The sequence below is a fragment of the Phocoena sinus genome, chromosome 1 (assembly GCF_008692025.1).
Source record: "Phocoena sinus isolate mPhoSin1 chromosome 1, mPhoSin1.pri, whole genome shotgun sequence".
NCBI classification, from domain to species: Eukaryota; Metazoa; Chordata; class Mammalia; order Artiodactyla; family Phocoenidae; genus Phocoena; species Phocoena sinus.
The window spans coordinates 1,996,970-2,013,526 of NC_045763.1; the positions used below are offsets into that span (position 1 = coordinate 1,996,970).

Genomic DNA, 16,557 nt, shown 5'->3' on the forward strand with positions numbered 1-16,557 from the left:
TCGGGAACTGAGTAAATGAAGCCCCAGAATCACACCAAGGGAGCCGTAGGGGCTCCCTCTAGCTGGGCCCCTCTCTCCAGGGGTTATCCCTCAGGAGGAGAGGTGGGGGTCACTTGGAGCCTCTCAACCTACCAGGACAGAGCTTCATAAAGCTGCCACCCCTTCGAGCAAGGAAAGCTCAGCTCCTGGGCCCCAGCGGCGGCTAGTGGGCGCCTCAGGCTTCCTTCCTTGGGGGCCCTGGGAACACGGAGGTTGCCTGGACTCCCCGGGCAGGGCCAGCCTCTGAATGTCAAGTGTCAGGCAGGCACCTCGGGTTCTGGGTGGGCGGCACCGGGAAGGCCCCCGCCAGCCCGGCCCCAGATGGGAGGTCAGGGCCCCAGAGCGTCCTCAGGCACGTCCCCGTGCACATGACCGAGCGCTCGTGACCAGTAGGCTGTGCTGGAGCACGGCCACCGGCCCCTGCAGGAATGCCAGGCCGCGGCCTCACGACAGGTCCCCACACCTTCCAGCCACGCCCTCTGGGTGAACCTGATGTCCCGGGCTCATGCCCCGCTGCACGGGCTGCATAGACTCTGCCTCCTGAAGGGCTCGGCCGCTCAGCCTTGAGCTCGCCATGCTCGCCTCTCTGCTTGTCGCTCCGTGGAAGCTCGTTTCCAAAGCAGGAAGAGACCTGAGCACAGGGATGGATGTGTCGGTGCACCTGTGTATCTGAGACTTGGATGAGCATCCCTGGAGGAGTTCTGAGGCCAGGTGCACACGAGTGTGCCCACCGACACGTGTGCACACACACGCACATGCACACGCATCCACAAGAGTGCACATAGCCACACGTGTGTGAAGAGCACTCTGAGACGCTCGCACACGTGTGTGACTGGAGACCCCTGAGCCGGAGTCCCTCTGCCACGGCCCAGCTGGGCACGCGGAGCGGGTGGGAGCGGTGGACGGCCTCGGCCCGGACTCCTGCCGCCAGGAGGAGGTGGCACTGTTTGCGGAGCTGGCGGCTGTGGGTCCTCCGTCCCCCGGCCCCGGCTCTCTCTCTCTCTCTCTCTCTCTCTCTCATTCTCTCAGTGCCGGCATTGCTCAGGCCCCATCTGTCAGTTCCCGTGGGGGATCACCCTCCCTTTCCCTGCCCTCGGGGCCTCCAAGGGTGGTCGCGAAGGCTGTGCCGGCATGAGGTCCCGCGCCCACGGGGACCTGCAGGCGTCTCAAATCGCGCCTCATGGCAACTTCCCGTCAGTAAAGCGCTTTGCTCTGGTAAACTTGTGGGGGTCACGACAAGATTCTGACAACAGAAGCATCTGGAGGAAAGAGCATCTTTTTCTAATTTCCCAAGTGTGCCGTGCAGCCTGGCAGCGGGTGCCCCTGCAGAGGGGCCGAGGGCGCCCCCCACTGAAGGGGGTCCGTGGACGGAGGCCACCTGACGGGGTGAGGCTGGGAGCCCTCTTCACCTCAGGCCAGTGAAGGATGCTCGAGAGAGTTGGGGCAGCCCCCGTGCCCTGTCAATGGACTGGCCAGCTGAGGCCCCAAGGGAGATGCGGTCCGCCCAAGGACCTGTGGAGAGGGGCCGGGACCAGGCCAGGGGACGGTTCTCCGCCAGGGAGGAAGGTTGCAGGCAGCGGGTCTGGGGTCCTTCCCAGGAAAACCTGCCAGGAGCATCTTTCCTGGTGCACGGGTGCCCCCGTGAGGCCACCAGGAGCACGCCGCCCTCTGCCGTGGACCGCCAGGCCCTGGCCTCCGCGCTGGGCGGACCCAGACAGCAGAGAGGGCGAGAGATGAGGGGAGACGCCAGAGGGTCCAGGTGCTGCCCACCCAGGGGCACAGGCCCCAGAGGGTCCCCCCGGCCTGTTCAGGGCGCAGTCCGACACCATCCACCGCCCAGGGGCAGCTTTGCCAGGACCACCTCCCAGGGCCCGCGGGGGTCTCCTCAAGGCCAGGGGCTCCGCTGAGACGCCGTGTCTTACAGGTGTAAGTACTGCGACCGGTCCTTCAGCATCTCCTCCAACCTCCAGCGGCACGTCCGGAACATCCACAACAAGGAGAAGCCCTTCAAATGCCACCTGTGCAACCGCTGCTTCGGGCAGCAGACCAACCTGGACAGACACCTGAAGAAGCATGAACACGAGCACGCACCAGGTGGGGGTCTGTCCGGCGGGGAGGGGGCGGGGCCGGAAGGGGACGCAAGCTAGCTCTGTGGGAAGCTTGCAGTCACCCCTCAAACCGTTTTCATTACGGAGAATCTTATACTCTTGGGTCTTCCCAAGAAGTGGGTTCCCTGAGAGCGCCCCAAATGCGCACCCTCCTTGGCTGCCCGCCCCGCCACTGGTGCGCCACGGAGGGAGGGGCTCAGCTGAGGGACGCCCCCCTCTGATGCTGCCTCTCTGCAGTGAGCCAGCATTCGGGGGTCCTCACGAACCACCTGGCGACCAGCACCTCCTCCCCCGCCTCCGAGTCGGACCACCATGCACTTTTAGATGAAAAGGAAGACTCCTATTTCTCAGAAATCAGAAACTTTATTGCCAACAGCGAGATGAACCAAGCAACAACGCGAACAGACAAACGGTAAGAAACCCATCCCGGGGCCCCAGGAAGCTCTGGACTCTGCATGGTCGCCTGTATGGTCACGCCCACAGCAGGGTCCTGCGTCCCAGCACCAGGGACCCCAGGCCCACCGCAGAGGGCGAGGCCCGTGGGCTCTGCAGCCAGTGTCCATCCCAGCCTCCTCTCTGCCTCGGTTTCTCCACCTGCAGAGGGTGATTAGAACAGGCACCCTGGCCTGATGGCGTGTGTCACACACTCAGTGCGGTGCCAGCACACAGGCCTAAATGGCACAGTTTGGCCTCACGGTTGAGACGTGCATGGGCCAGGTGACGGCTCCTGCCGTGAGATCTGCCATGCCTCTGAAACTCCAGAACATTCTTATTTAATCCGAGGCACAAAAGGTTTCTTAGCAAGAGTGCTGCCCCTTTAAATACACACACACAGAGGCAGAAGAATGGCAGAATTGGGAATTCAAGGATACGGAGGGTCTTCTGCATAACCTCCATCCCGGGGCTCAGCTGGCAGAGAATCAGAGATGCCCAAACTCCAAGAGTCCTCAGGGATGTGTTCCCCTAATTCTGTAGAGGCCCAGAGGAGTGGGTGGGCTGTGGCTTTGCGGCCCCAGGGCCCGGGTCCCTCCCCACCCATCCCCAGCAAGGTGACGAGGGTCCCCCAGGACACCCAGCTCCCCAAGAGCCTGTTTGTTCCCACATCTCTGGTGCCCCTGGGGGCAGAGCAGGGGCACCAAAAAGACCTGTCAAATCTACAAATGGGCATGACACGACACTTGGACTGTTTCTGGCTCTGCTAAGTCCTGAATCTATGCCCAGGAAGGTGATCTCACCTGGCGCCTGGGTGGGCTCAGAGGAGGGGAAGTGGGAGAGGGCTGGCCATGGGCTGCACATCCCAGAGCCCTGGCTGGCAGTGGAGACCTCACTCCTGGGGCAGCCCTGCCTGCTCTATGGCCAACGAAGTGCCCATGGCCATCCTTGGCTCTGGGCACACGCTATGGTCTCATGGGAACCCAGGCCCCTGCCATCTGCTCCGGGGTGCGGAGTTGTGCTCAGACAGCGCCCCACGGCTCTGAGAGCTGTGCGTAGTTCAAGCTCTGTGATCTCCGCCTTCAAAGTCACGGACCTGAGCACCCAGGGGCTGGGCCACGAGGCACGTCCTAGCTGTCGAAGACTCTTCCTTTGTGCCCAGGGCAAAGCCAGACGAGAACTGACACATGCCCGGGGCATCCTCCCTGGGGTGGGCAGCCGCGCCCGGTGGCTCCCACACCTCAGGCTTGGGTGACAGGCCCAGCTCTCAGCCACTGAGGAGGACACTCCAGGAGAGCCACCAGACAGAGGGGTTGTCCCCAGAGGGAAGAGGGGACGGCGCCATCCTAACCCCACGGAGCAGAACGTCTCAACCAGGGCCCCTGGGGGCGGCCCGCGGGGCTCAGAGGACGCTGGCCTCACATCCCGTGCCAACCCAGGCCCTCGGCTGGCCCTGCCTGCTGACGCTGCATCCCGGGAGCCGGGAGCCCCTGGAGGTGCCCGCAATCGTTGTCGGAAATGGAGACCATGGTCACGGTTAACGTTTGTCAGCTGATGTGCGGAAAGCGGTAGGATGCTGGCGGTCCTATTAGAGGCCAGTACTAACATCATCCAGAACCAGCATCTTGCTCTTGACCGTCAGTGAGAATTGAGGGCCTGCCAGGCTTCCTGGCCCTGCAATCCCAGAAACTTCCTGAGCTGAATCCTGTCCCCCGCAAATTCCTATGTTGAAATCCTAATCTCCAGCACCTCAGAGTGTGACCTTATTTGGAAATAGGGTCTTAAGTTGTAATTAGTTAAGATAAGGTCTTACTGGAGTCGGGTGGCCCATGTCCGATAGGACTGGTGTCCTTAGAAAAGGGGGAGATTGGGACACACACACGTACAAGGGAGGTACCGTGTGAGGACAATGCAGAGATCGGGTGATGTGCCCACAAACCAAGGAGTCCCAAGCATCGCCAGCACACCACTGGAGTCCAGGGGAGGAGCCGGGAGGAGAAGAAGCCCTGTGACACCAGGATCTGGGACGTCTAGACTCCAGGACAGGGAGGGATGGATCCCTGCTGTCTGAGCCACAGCCGTGCTGCTCTGGTGCGGTGGCCTCGGGGAGACTCCCCCACCCCAGGCAGCTGTGTGGAGGCCTGGACACTCGTCCTGGTGTCCTCTCTGTGTGAAGCCGTCTCCAGGCAGACCCCCCGCTCTGTCCCCCGCCGTATCCGTCCCTGTACCCACCCAGCGAGCTCTAGTGCTTGGTGCAGGGCCCCCCATCAATGAGCAGACCCTCTATGCAGGGCAGGGTTGGGGAACGCAGAGACAAAGCGCTCGAGGTTGCTGCTCCTACAGAGAGGGGCTCATGTAAAAACCTGCACAGAGAGCTCAGGCTTGCTTAACTGACACGCAGGGCTTTGCCGCTGATCCGAGCCCCGGGGCCCAGGGCTCCCCACCCTGCTCTGTGCATCAGCCCTCAGCGTGGGGCCTGTTCTCACGTCCCTGGGAGGGCGTGGGCTCCGAGATGGCAAGCCCTGTCCAAGGGGACCCTGCCAAGACCCAGAGTGGGAGGCAGGACCTGGCTCCGGGGTCCTCACCGCGGTGGACGGGCGTACACCTGGTGACAAGGGAGATGTGCTGGGGTCCTGCCCATCCTGGAGGGCAGGTCAGCTCTCAGCATCCACATACTTCCCCGTGGAAAGAGAAGAAGTGAAGACAGGGACGGGCGAGACCAGGGCCATCGGGGTCTCCCCCGGCTCAGCCCGGCCCCCCACCCTTTCTGCATTTGGAAGTGGTGACCACTCGGGGGGGACGTATCCTCTCGCCTTGGTGCCCCGAGCGGGAGCCCGAGTCTCCCCTGACAGCAGTGAACAGACTCCTGTGGGCCGTGTGGGCTCCAGGAGGAGTTTGGACGGGGGGCTCCGAACTCGGGCTCCGGAAGCGTGTGCTTCGCCCTCCACGCCCCCTCTGCCCACGTGTCGGACCCCCACCCAGATGGCCTCGGGCCCAGCCACCTGTGGCCGCAGCCCCTGGTCACAGACTTGCAGACGCACCAGACACAGCTGGTGACATTTTCTGAAGGGAGTGAGCAGCCTGTCCCTCACTGCTTGTTTTCTGCTTTCAGTGATGAGGACCCAGGGTGGGAAAGGCTCGCCCGACTGCGGGGACCCCGAGGGAAATGAGGTGGGGTCCGGGCTGCAGGGGAGAGCCCCCTGGCGGGTTTCCATCACTGACAACAGCCCGGTCCGCGTGGTCCGGGACCCTGGATCCCAGACGCTCCATCTGCGGAGGGGCCGCCCCGTCCTCGTGTCCTCACGGCGGGCGGGGGGAGCAAGCATCCATCAGGGCCGGGCCAGCAGCCCTCCCATGCTCTGAGCCCCGCCAAGGGCGCCCCTTGTGCGGTGCCCAAGCCCAGACTCCCCTTCCCCACCGGCCCCGGCCGTGACTTCCTTCCCTGAGCCACTGAGTGGCCCGCTGTCCTAGCTGGCATAACAGGAGCCCCTGCCGCCAAGCGGTGCCCACCCAGCCCCTGCCCAGCCCTCAGCAGTCCCCCTTCTCGGCCTGAGTCACTCACTCCACAAGGATGGCAGCCGAGCCACCCAGGACCCCGGCTCTGAGGGTTCGGTGACCGCGGGGGTGCAGGCTGCCTTCGAAGGGGATGGGGCAGCCGTCGAGGGAAGGCGGAGGCATGACCCCACTGGCCTCTGGGCATCTGTGGCCAGCTCCGTCCGTGTCATTTCAGGCCGGAAGTCCAGGACCTGGACGGTGCCCCCCCCGTGGCCCGGGCCTGGCCGGCGGGAAACCTGAGGACGCAGAGGAGGAGGAAGAGGACGAGCTGGAGGACGACGGCGACAGCCTGGCGGGGAGGTCCCAGGACGACACCGTGTGCCCCCACGCCGGAGCGCCAGGCTGCCTGCGAGGACGAGGAGGATGGGCCCCGCCTCCCTGGCCATGGGCTTCGACCACACCCGAAGGTGGGCGCCGGCCCCCGGGTGCCCCACGCGCCGGGGAGACCTCGTTCCCACACCCACCATCCGCCCAGCGGGGTTCACCCTCCTTCCCAGCAGGCGTTCCTACTGCAGGGACTTCTGTGTGCAGGCGGGGGTGAAGCCAGGCCCCAGGAAAGGGGGTCAGGGCTCCAGCCCCCCACACTCGCACGCGCGCGCAAACACACACGCTTCCCCAGGCCCGGAAGCAGAGTGGGGGAGGGGACGGCTGAGAGGGAGCTGGTCCTGGACCCGCGGGCCGTGTCCGGCCCTGCAGAAGAACCCAGAGCGGTGACATCTGGCCTCCAGCAGGCTGTGAGGGGCGGGGGCTGAGCACCCACAGTTCTGGAAGCAGGTGAACCACAGCCACGCCCCCCAGGTCCTGACCGCTCACTGCCTGCTTTCGGCACCCGTGAGGCTGCCAGCGTTCCATGATCCTCCTGGGGGAGGCCCGTAGATCCCGGAGGCCTTTCCGAGACGGCCCGTTTCCTCCCACCCCTGAGCGCTGGGGGCAGGAGCCCCGGGCTGCTCCAGAGCCACCCAGATTCTCGGGAACCGAGGTGTCCCCGGCTGCCCCCCATCCCTGAGGCCCAAGCGCCCCGCCTGCTGCTTGCAGTGTGTGCACGTACTCATCTCCCTCTGTCGCTCTCCTGCATCCATGTGGCTTCCGTCCAGGTGTCCGTGTGTCCCGTGTGTCTGTCTCCTCGTGCACGTGGCCCGTGGAGATGCCGTGACGCGCATGCAGGCATGGAGCCAGCTGTGGGGCATCAGAGAGGTGGCGAGAGGCCAGGCCGGCTAACGGCAGGCCCCTCTCCGGTCGTTGGTGCAGGTGTGTTGAGGAGCGACCAGGCGGTCTGTTGGCTTTGGAGCCGATGCCAGACTTTGGGAAGGGGCTGGATCTCCGCAGAGCAGCTGAGGAAGCATTGGAAGTTAAAGATGTGCTTAATTCCACCTTAGATTCTGAGACTTTAAAACAGACCCTGTACAGGCAGGCTAAGAACCAGGTAGGTACCCGCCAGAGCCCACCCCCTCGCCTTCCCAGGCTGGACGGCAGGCGGCAGCCGCGCCCCCCTCCCCCCCACCAGGGACAGCCTCGCCTCTCGCTGTGGCCATCCCACGTCTGCCTGGGGACACCTCCCATGCCTATTGCATCGGCTAGAGAGACCCCCAAGTGACTGCCCTTGCCCACAAGTGGGGTGGGGCAGGGAGAGGTTGAGGGCAGATGAACGCAAGCGGGACCGTCACGGGGGCGCTCCCCCCGCAGTGCTCGTGGACACGTGGGTCCCCGTCCTCACGTCCCTGGAGGGAGGCGTCCACAGCAGGTGCCCTGCCCTTGTGGCTGCATTGGCCTCCCTCTGCCATCTACCCGAGCAGGGATGATGATAGCCCAGGGTCTTCTCGAAGGACGCTGCCCCGTTGGGGGTCAGGATTGCAAGCTGCAGCCGTGGACGGGGTCATCGGGCACCCGGCTGGCTGGGCACGTCTCGTTCCTCAGCACAGGTGTCGCAGGAGCCTGCCTCCTGCTTCTCTCCAGCCTGGGGGGCTCAGGGTTTCACTCAGCTCTCTGCAGCCCACCTGAGCCTCAGCAGAAGCCGTTTTGCGTGTCTGTCTTCGTCTTTTTACTAATGCTGTCCGGAGCGTGAAACTCGGGTGGACATCCCCCCAGCCCGCCTGCTCTGAGCGGCCCCCGCTCCCGTCTACTCACGCCCTGTGGGCTAAGCCGGGCTGCAGGCCAGAGGCACGTCTCAGAAACGCTGCACATCGTTTCCCCAGAATATCTCTGTGCTGCCACCGTGGTCATCCACAGGGGACAGGCCTCACCAGGCAGGGCCTGAGCCTCGTTGACAGGGTCTTAGCAATAACTACCAGCATTCCCAGTCCCTCCCAAAGAGCACACCTGCCTGGGAACGCGTGCTGATCACCGGGGACGTGGAGGCGACTGCAAGGGGGGATGTGCCCCAAAGAGGCTGAGGGTCTTGGTGGCACTCTGCACAAGCGCCTGACAGAGCTCCCCCCACCGCGCCTTCCTCCTCTGTGGGCCGGCCCCACCGCGCCTCTGCCCTCATCTACCTCTGGAGCTGAGGCCAGCCAGAGCGGTGGGAGGCCGGGAGGGACGGGGCCGGCCTGGGGTCTGCAGGACCGCACCGCGCCCCGCTCACCTGCCCGTCCCGTGTGTGCCCCCGCCCTCTCTCCCGCCAGGCGTATGCAATGATGCTGTCCCTTTCCGAGGACGCTCCTCTCCACACCTCCTCCCAGAGTCCTCTGGACGCTTGGTTGAACATCGCGGGAGCCACGCCAGAGTCCGGAGCCTTCAACCCCATCAACCACCTCTGACCGCCCCCCGAAGGGCTGGGGTCAGAGTCCAAGCGAGGCCTCCACGGGCCCCCGACATCCCGACAGAAATCCCAGCTGCGGAAGATGGAGGCCAGGGCCTTGGGGAGCCGGAGCGGCCCGGGGCCGAGGAGACCCCTTGTCACCTGCGTCTGACCTCTCCTCAGCGTCTGTGCCCCCCGCCATGGTCCAACTTTAACTTTTCCAACGAAAACTCAGAACCCGGAGTCCTTGGAGCCATCGTAGGGTTTCACCGGCTCTAAGAACTGTCTTGAGGACGGCGTTCGAGATGGTTCAGCTCACAGTGTCCGGGTGCAGCGCCGGGGGGCTGCTTTGCCAGAGTCAAGCCCGTGGGCGAGGGCGGGATTTGAACCCCAAACTGAGGCCGGCGGGCCGCTCCCAGGCGCCCGCGTGGTGTCTCGAGAGGGAACGGACAGCTGGGTGTGCTCTAAAGAGGGAACCGCCCAGACGATTTTTATAATGAAGATTACAAGGATGACCCTTTTGGTAATCTTATTGAGACAGAGTCTATTTAAGCATGTGGTTTTTGCGGTTTTAAAAATAGACAGTATTTTAAAAAAAAATCACGAAGTGACTTACCAGTTGTTTTTTAAAAGTAATTTTGCATTGCTTTGAAAATCTCAGTTTATTGCAAACCCCAAGCCTGCCTGGGAGCCAGCACTGCGTTTGGGGATGTTCTTTATACTGTAGATGCAGAGAAATTTTCTATCTCTGACCGTATTTGTAAAGCCCAAGGTGATTCTGGGGGTCGCCCCCGGGGCAGAACTGAGTTTGGGGGGCCGACTCCCGTGAGCAGTTTCAGACTGTGCCCGGGAATCAGATACGGTGTCCTGGGCTGGCCCAAGGCTGGGACTCGGAGATGTGCCTGTCATTGTGTGCCATGCGATTCGTGCCTGTGGCCCCCATCCAGACGCCCGATTGTATGGGGGAGGTCGGAGCGGTGGCTGGTTCCCTGATGTTCTCCCCACAAGGGCTGTGCCTCGGCCACCCCACGCCAGCCCGCCCACCACCGTCCTCAGAAGGCAGGGCCTGCCGGTCACATTCGGATCTCCAGCCCTCACCCTCACCCACCCCCGGTCAGACGGACAAGGGGGAGGAGGCGGGCCTCCGCAGGGGCCACCGGGGGCCGCACTTCAAGGCTCCCTTTTGCTCCAGGCGGCCAAGCTCCACGTGTACCTGACACCCCAAGACACGACTGCCACTTCGCTCTTTGTGTGGGCTCCTGGCGGGCAGGACCCGGCTCCAGAACGAAGGGCGTCCAGACGCGACCTACCGCAAAGAGCAAAGACAGCACAGCCCCGTGGGGACGCGCCTCCCCAGGGACCAGGCTACTTCTCCACTCGGATGGGCTTTAAATTATTCCCGTAGGGGCCAATTTCGAGTAATCGTTTGTTTTCCCTGATGGAATTGACCTTAATCTGTATATAACTTGTAATTTTTTCTAATTCATTTCTTTTCTTATTTTATTTTTTCCTTAACAGTATTTTTGGCATTAGACATTCTTATTGTGAAGAAATAATGTTAATATAAGTATCTAGTGAAGGACCAAAACCGTGTAATAAGGTCGTGTGATGTGTGATCAATAACCAGGGAGTGGGGCCGTTTTGAATGTGCCAAATACCCCGCGTCCCCCGCCCAACAAATCCTGCTGCCCGTTTTCCAGACAATCACGTGTTTCTGTTCAATTTGAGTTTCAGCTGCGTTTAAGACAAGTGCTCTATTTATTTCTTTTCTTGTTTGGAAGATAAGAAGCGAATAGCATCCTGAGAAGAAGAGAAAAAGAAAAAATCTCCCAAGTTGCCCTAAAAAACGTGTGAAAATACAAACGGCTGTGGAGTGGCCAACCGTTCGGCCACTCCAAGCCAAGACAATCGTCCACCTGGGCACTGGGGGTCCAGCCTCGCGCTGGAGACCTGCGGTGGGGAGTCCCCGGGGGCGCACAGACCTACGGGTCCCAGTGAAAGGGCTTTGGCCCTTCCCAGATCCAGTTGAGGTGACAGGCTCAGAGCACCTGGCATGTGGGCGCCGGCTGGAAGGTCGCCCCCCGGGGCAGCCGGAGAAGCTGCTGGTGGAGGACGGGCCGTGGCCACACCCATGAGGATCTGCAGACTCAAAGTTGGGCTCACACCTGCTCGGAGGCATCCTCGGCCCGCCTCGGCCAGACCCGCCTGGTGTGTAGGAATTTTCCAACTTCCCCTCCGCCGAGATGGGACCTCTTTGAAAAGTCAACCTCAGATACCACTCCCCATTTCTGTAAACCCAAATTATATGATTTCTTCTGCTAAAGAATAAGGTGTGTGCTTTTTTTTGCGATATGACTCTCTCAGTCCAAAACAGGACGTTTGGGCTGGGGGAGACCCGAGGGTCTGTTCCCTGTGGCCCGGCCCTGCCGTTCACCTCTGTCTCTCTGTGACCGTCACGGTCGGACTTCTGTGGGCGATCTTCTTAACCATTATCTCTTCCCTTTCCTTCTTTTCTTCCCTTCCCCAAGAACCCTGGTTGCACATTTTAAGTCCTGTTTTCTTGTCCCTCTGAAAACGATTAGAGCAAGCCCAGTTTCTCCTCTGGCCTGAACACTTGGCTGGCCTGGGGGGGTGGGGTGGGGTCTGTCCTTGTACCCCTGGGCAAAGAAAGCACTTACTTCCTATGCCTGGTGTGTCCGTGAAGCCCGGTTTCAAAGCTTAGCATTGCTCCTAACCACAGCGAGCTGCCCCCGCTCTGGTCTTTCTCTGCCCACTGGGCTCTAGCACCAGCCGCTTGTTCAGGCCCCGACACCTCCACGTGCCGGGGGACCCTCTGGGGTTGGGGTCTGGGAGCCAGGGAGCCGGGCTGGAGAATTCCGAGATCCCAGCTTCAGAGCGCAGACACAGCAGGCAGCTGGCTGGCTGACCACTCTGTCCCGTGGGCGGGTGGCCAGGGTCAGGGCTGTGGACCTGGGTGTCCCACTGGGCCAGGTGTGTCCGGGGCCAGGGCCCTTCGGTCGAGCCTCTGCTGCTTCCTCTCTGGACTGTGGACACTTACCCCCAAATGGAAATTCGAAAGGAAGCCCCCTCACCTTTCCCTCCTCCGCCCCTCAAACCCCAGTCCCCCGAGGACCCATACCCTCTCATTCCCAGGACCATGGGGTAGGATCCCAGGGCTGCCAATGCTTTGGCCAGCCAGCCCTTCAAGAGTGGGACCCACAAGCCCCCCGATCTGAACCCAGGGGCATGCGTTCCTGCATCTGGCCTGGGACCCTGGGGTGCGGATGAGTGGACAGGGTGAGCCTGAGAGACTGCCCGGCCGGCGTGGCCTTCCTGCACAAAGCCAAGGGTGCAGCCAGTGCGTCCAGACCCTGACTGGCCCTGGAAACCCTGAGGGCCCTTGGCCTTCTCTGTCCTGGCTGCTTCCTCAGTTCACAAAGCACTTGCCTGAATACACGTCCCTCGTGTTAGCCCCGAAGCCTCGAAGCACTGGATTATGGAGCCCCTGTGCCCCGGCCCCCCCGGCCAAGTGACTGAAATCTACTGAGCTGTATTCACTGTGCTGTCCTGGGGGAGGGGCAAGGGGCAGCACCCCCCGGGAGAGCACCCTGCACTGCTGCCCGGGGTAGGGGGACGGACAGGGAGCCGGGCACCTCGCTCCCCTCCCGGCTGGGGACGCGAAGATACGGCTGCTCCTGGTCGGTGGAGGTCAGCCGGGTCTCAAAAGCCATGAAACTGTGTCTCTGTAGCAATGAGTGATACTGTGACTAAGACGTCCTCACATTATTCCAGGGAGCGATCCTTTTCTCCTGCCATTCCAGTGTTTTTGTTTTATTTCTTTTCTGTCACTGATTCATATTACCACTTTTGGAAAAACATAAAAGAAGATGAAATGAAAAGGCAGCTTGAGTTTCCAAATGTGCAATCCACTTGTGAACAAAGTAACCCTAAAGGTTCCTTTCCGTGCATTTTGCATCCTCTGTTCTGTTCCAGACGAGGGAAGCTGAGCCCCGTGTCAGACTACGGCGCTGAAAGCACCTGTATGTGTACGCTGGTGACACTCCAAACCCGTGCATCCATGTCATCCTTCACCATTGTTACACTACAGATTCGGTTTCTTTTATTTTCTTTTAGAGCTATATAACGTTGTAAAAGAAATCAAATGTAAATGTCTGGTTTTCATATAATGTTTTTTAAAAAACCATTGAGAAGGAGGCTGGTGTGTGTCCCACGTCCCCCGATTGTAAATTGCTTCTGTTCTAAGTAAACTGTGCATGGCTCGTGTGTAGCAGTCATTACCGTGTCTGTTCGTGAAATTTTACAAAAAGGAAAATCCCGTAGATGCACTTACTGAATATGTGATTAGGGTCTACGTCCTCAAGACTAGAAGTCTCGAACTGCCCACGTGGAAGATGCAGTTCTTAATCCATACGGAAATCGCTGTGGGAGAAGGAAATAAAAAAGACACCAAGTGTAGGAGTCATTCAGAGAGCGATTCTGCAGATTTCATTTTGATGCTTGTGATAAAGACAAATGTACTTGTGTAGAGAAACGTCTTTAAGATGAAGCCTAGGAGAAGCCGATTTCGAGGTTGATGCTGTAGTCTAGGACTGTATACCAAATGTAATCTTTCCAATGCTACAATGAATTTATACATGAGATTGATATGCAATAAATCTGTGTGCTTTTCTAAGCCTCCATGCCCTCCTGCTTCATTCAGGGAGAACAGAGGCCTCTGGGGAGGGCGGGGGACGATGGACTTGAGAGTTGGGGCGTGGCAAGGTTCTCCACCAGTCCTGATGGAGACGCCCCTGTGCCATCTTCCTGACACCACCGCCAGGGCAGGTCCCCTTGCTGTTTCCGTTTTCCAGAAAAGAACAAACTCAGAGAGGGAACCAACTACCCTGGATGGCCTTGCAGTGAGAGTGGTGGTCTCCAGGTGTGTCCTCCTGAGGTGGGCCCACCTCCAGGCATGGCACCCTCCAGGTGTGCCCACCCTCACGCGTGCCAGAAGGACAGAGGCTGAGCAATTGCCCAGGCTGCAGGGAGAGCCGACCCAGCCCTCAGGGCACCCCTCCTTCTGAGTACTCCTTCTTGGGGACCTTCTTCACAGGGGCCCCCCAACCTGATTCTGCTCTGACCGAGAGGCCTTGAATCATTAAACTGCAAAGGGCGAATGCTCCGTGCCGAATTAGGCCTTGTGAAACCACCCAGGGGGGTGCCCAAACCCTCTCACCCACGGGTGTCTCCACTCTACTTTCTGGTGACACAGAGGTTAATTAGTGTCACTCAGGTGTCCTCTAGGTCTGAAGCCTCTGGGCCAGCCTCGCCTGCACATACAAATAGCCCCCACCCTGGCCCGGGTCCCTGTACTTCTCCCGGGGTCCCCGCTGCCACCTCCTGCTGGCAGACTCCCCGCACACCCCCGCTCCTCCAACACAGGCATGTTCAGGGGCAGCCCTGCCTGGAGGTGGGCGCACCTGGAGGGTGCCAGGCCGGAGGTGGCATGTCTGGAAAACCCTCGGCTGGAAGTTTTGGGTGGTAGAGGGTCATCATGACAAAGGCAGCTTCCCTGGAGAGTGGACGCCGGTGGCTGGCCTTCCAGCATCTCCAGGTGGGGCTTCCGTAGGTGACATTTATGTTGCCTGACACCTGCTCATAAGCAAGACCTCCACTGCTGACTCACCTGAGCAATCCCACAGATAACTTCTTCCCTGGCACACAGTCCCGGCCTCCTCTCCATCCCCAAAGCTCCTTGGCCCCCCTTTACACACCACCCTCACCCACTCAAGCCACGGGAGATGGCTCTCAGATTACGAGCACTCTCACACCAGTGGCCAATCCTCCCCAGAGCACGGGTTGAGGTGGGCGGCACCCTCCTCACCCAAAGAGACCTGATGAGGTGGCTCTCTGACCAAACAACCCACCCACACCACCATGGCCCACGGTCCTCCCCAGACGCTTAAGGCAGGAAAAAAACAAGATTTCACGTCAAAAGGAAATTGGGCAGCATCTCCCTTCTCCCCATGGCTTTCAAGTGCCTGAGGTCCAGAGTCTCCCCCACAGATGACATCTCAGGCTCCCAGAACATGCAGGAGCCCCTTAGCCTCTGTCTGTTCACAGAGTCAGAAACTATTACATGCACTGGATTTGGGGACTTTGAAGATGGAAAGTGACCTGATTTATTTCTCCATCCCCAAAGCCTGGCTCGAAACACTCAGTAGAAGGCAGCTTGCACGAAGAAATGAAGGAATGAATGGATGATGGATGGATGGATGCGGGGATGGATGAATGGATGTGTGGATGGATGGATGGATGGATGGATGGATGGTGGATAGATGGATGAATGGGTGGATGGATGAATTTGTGGATGGATGATGGATGGATGGATGGGTGGGTGGATGGACGGATGGATGGTGGATGGATGATGGATGATGGATGGGTGGATAGGTGGATGCATATTTGGATGGATTTGTGGATGGATGATGGATGGATGGACGAATGATGGATGGATGGTTTGCTGTAAGGACCCTCACTCAACATGGATTCTGGGACCTCCAGTACCTCTGGAGGGGTCTGAACATACTCTGAGGAGGTAACGGGAGGGAGAAAGGCCTCATGTCCCTAAACAGCAGTGCCAGGAGCCACCAAAGGGAAGGAACTGCAGCTGATCTTGGAACAGGATTCCTGGACCTAAATCTGGGCACGGGGCCTTTTTACTTTCTTCACACAGTCAAGTAAGTGCATGTTCCCAGGGAGGGATTGGTTGGGGGAATCAGTTAAACATTTCAAGGTGATTTCCTCCCTGGTGTGACTGACACCCTGAAATCTGAAGCCCATGTTCAGATGTGGGGTTCACCCCAGAGCTCCAGGCACAGAGACCCTTTGGGAAATACACTTCCGTTCTCGGAGGACAAATGATGTCAATCACAGAACAGATGCATGGCCACACCTCCGAAAGCTTGAGTGCTGGTCTCCAGCGCACCCCGTCACACCCTCCCCGAGCTCCCAGCTGGGCTGCTGTGGGGACCAGCCCTCCCATCTTCGTTCAGCCCAGCAGCCTTTCTCCGTATTCCGCTGAGGGGAGAGGAGTATCCCGGGACACGAGCCTGTCTGATAAGAGTCCTATTGTCAGGGAGACCCTAGAGGAAAAGAAAGCAGAGATACACAGAACAGGCTGACAAGCAGACTCTGTCTCCCTGAAGCCCAGCTCCTGGCACAAAGGATCGAGGAAAAAGCTCCATTTTGGAAACAAGGGGGAAAAAATCAACAGGAGAAAATGTGTCAATGAGAAATCTGTTTTCTGGGAGAAGAGATGCTTTTGAATTCCCCTTCAGATTCATTTTGGGCCAAGTGAGACCGTCAGTTATTTGCAGAGAAGCTATTCTGAGAATCTTTAACTTTATGTCTCGGGACAGCAAAAGTCTCCCCAAAATTGAGAAGTGTCCTAATTCAGGGTAAAATGGCCAGACGCAGGCTGGCTTTTGTGGGGACAAAGGGACCGGAGAGAGGTGCCCAGGAGAAGAAGATGCTCAGAGGGGGATTCTGGGGCGGGAGGAGGTTTCCAGCCACAGCCCGGACTGCGGTCCCCATGAAGGGAAGACCATTGTGCTCAGTACCGCCTGGCAACATCCTCCCCAAAACTCACACCCAATTCAGGAAAGGGAAGCGGGGTTTGCTCCAGAGTTC

At 59.9% G+C, this 16,557-nt stretch overlaps 1 protein-coding gene across 3 annotated transcripts in view; it reads left to right on the forward strand.

Annotated features, from left to right (window-relative positions):
- Nucleotides 1-13,522, forward strand: part of PRDM16 (PR/SET domain 16) — a 322,257-nt gene extending 308,735 nt beyond the window's left edge. For 2 of the 3 annotated variants that reach the window (XM_032610296.1, XM_032610303.1), the window contains exons 13-16: nucleotides 1,964-2,133; nucleotides 2,385-2,559; nucleotides 6,310-6,541; nucleotides 8,753-13,522. In XM_032610296.1, the coding sequence (XP_032466187.1) occupies nucleotides 1,964-2,133; nucleotides 2,385-2,559; nucleotides 6,310-6,541; nucleotides 8,753-8,887 (712 nt within the window). In that variant the 3' untranslated portion in view covers nucleotides 8,888-13,522. Of the gene's footprint in view, nucleotides 1-1,963; nucleotides 2,134-2,384; nucleotides 2,560-6,309; nucleotides 6,542-7,382; nucleotides 7,468-8,752 lie in introns of those variants that run through there. The other variant, XM_032610312.1, reaches the window with a different exon arrangement.
- The last annotated feature ends 3,035 nt before the right edge of the window (nucleotides 13,523-16,557 follow it).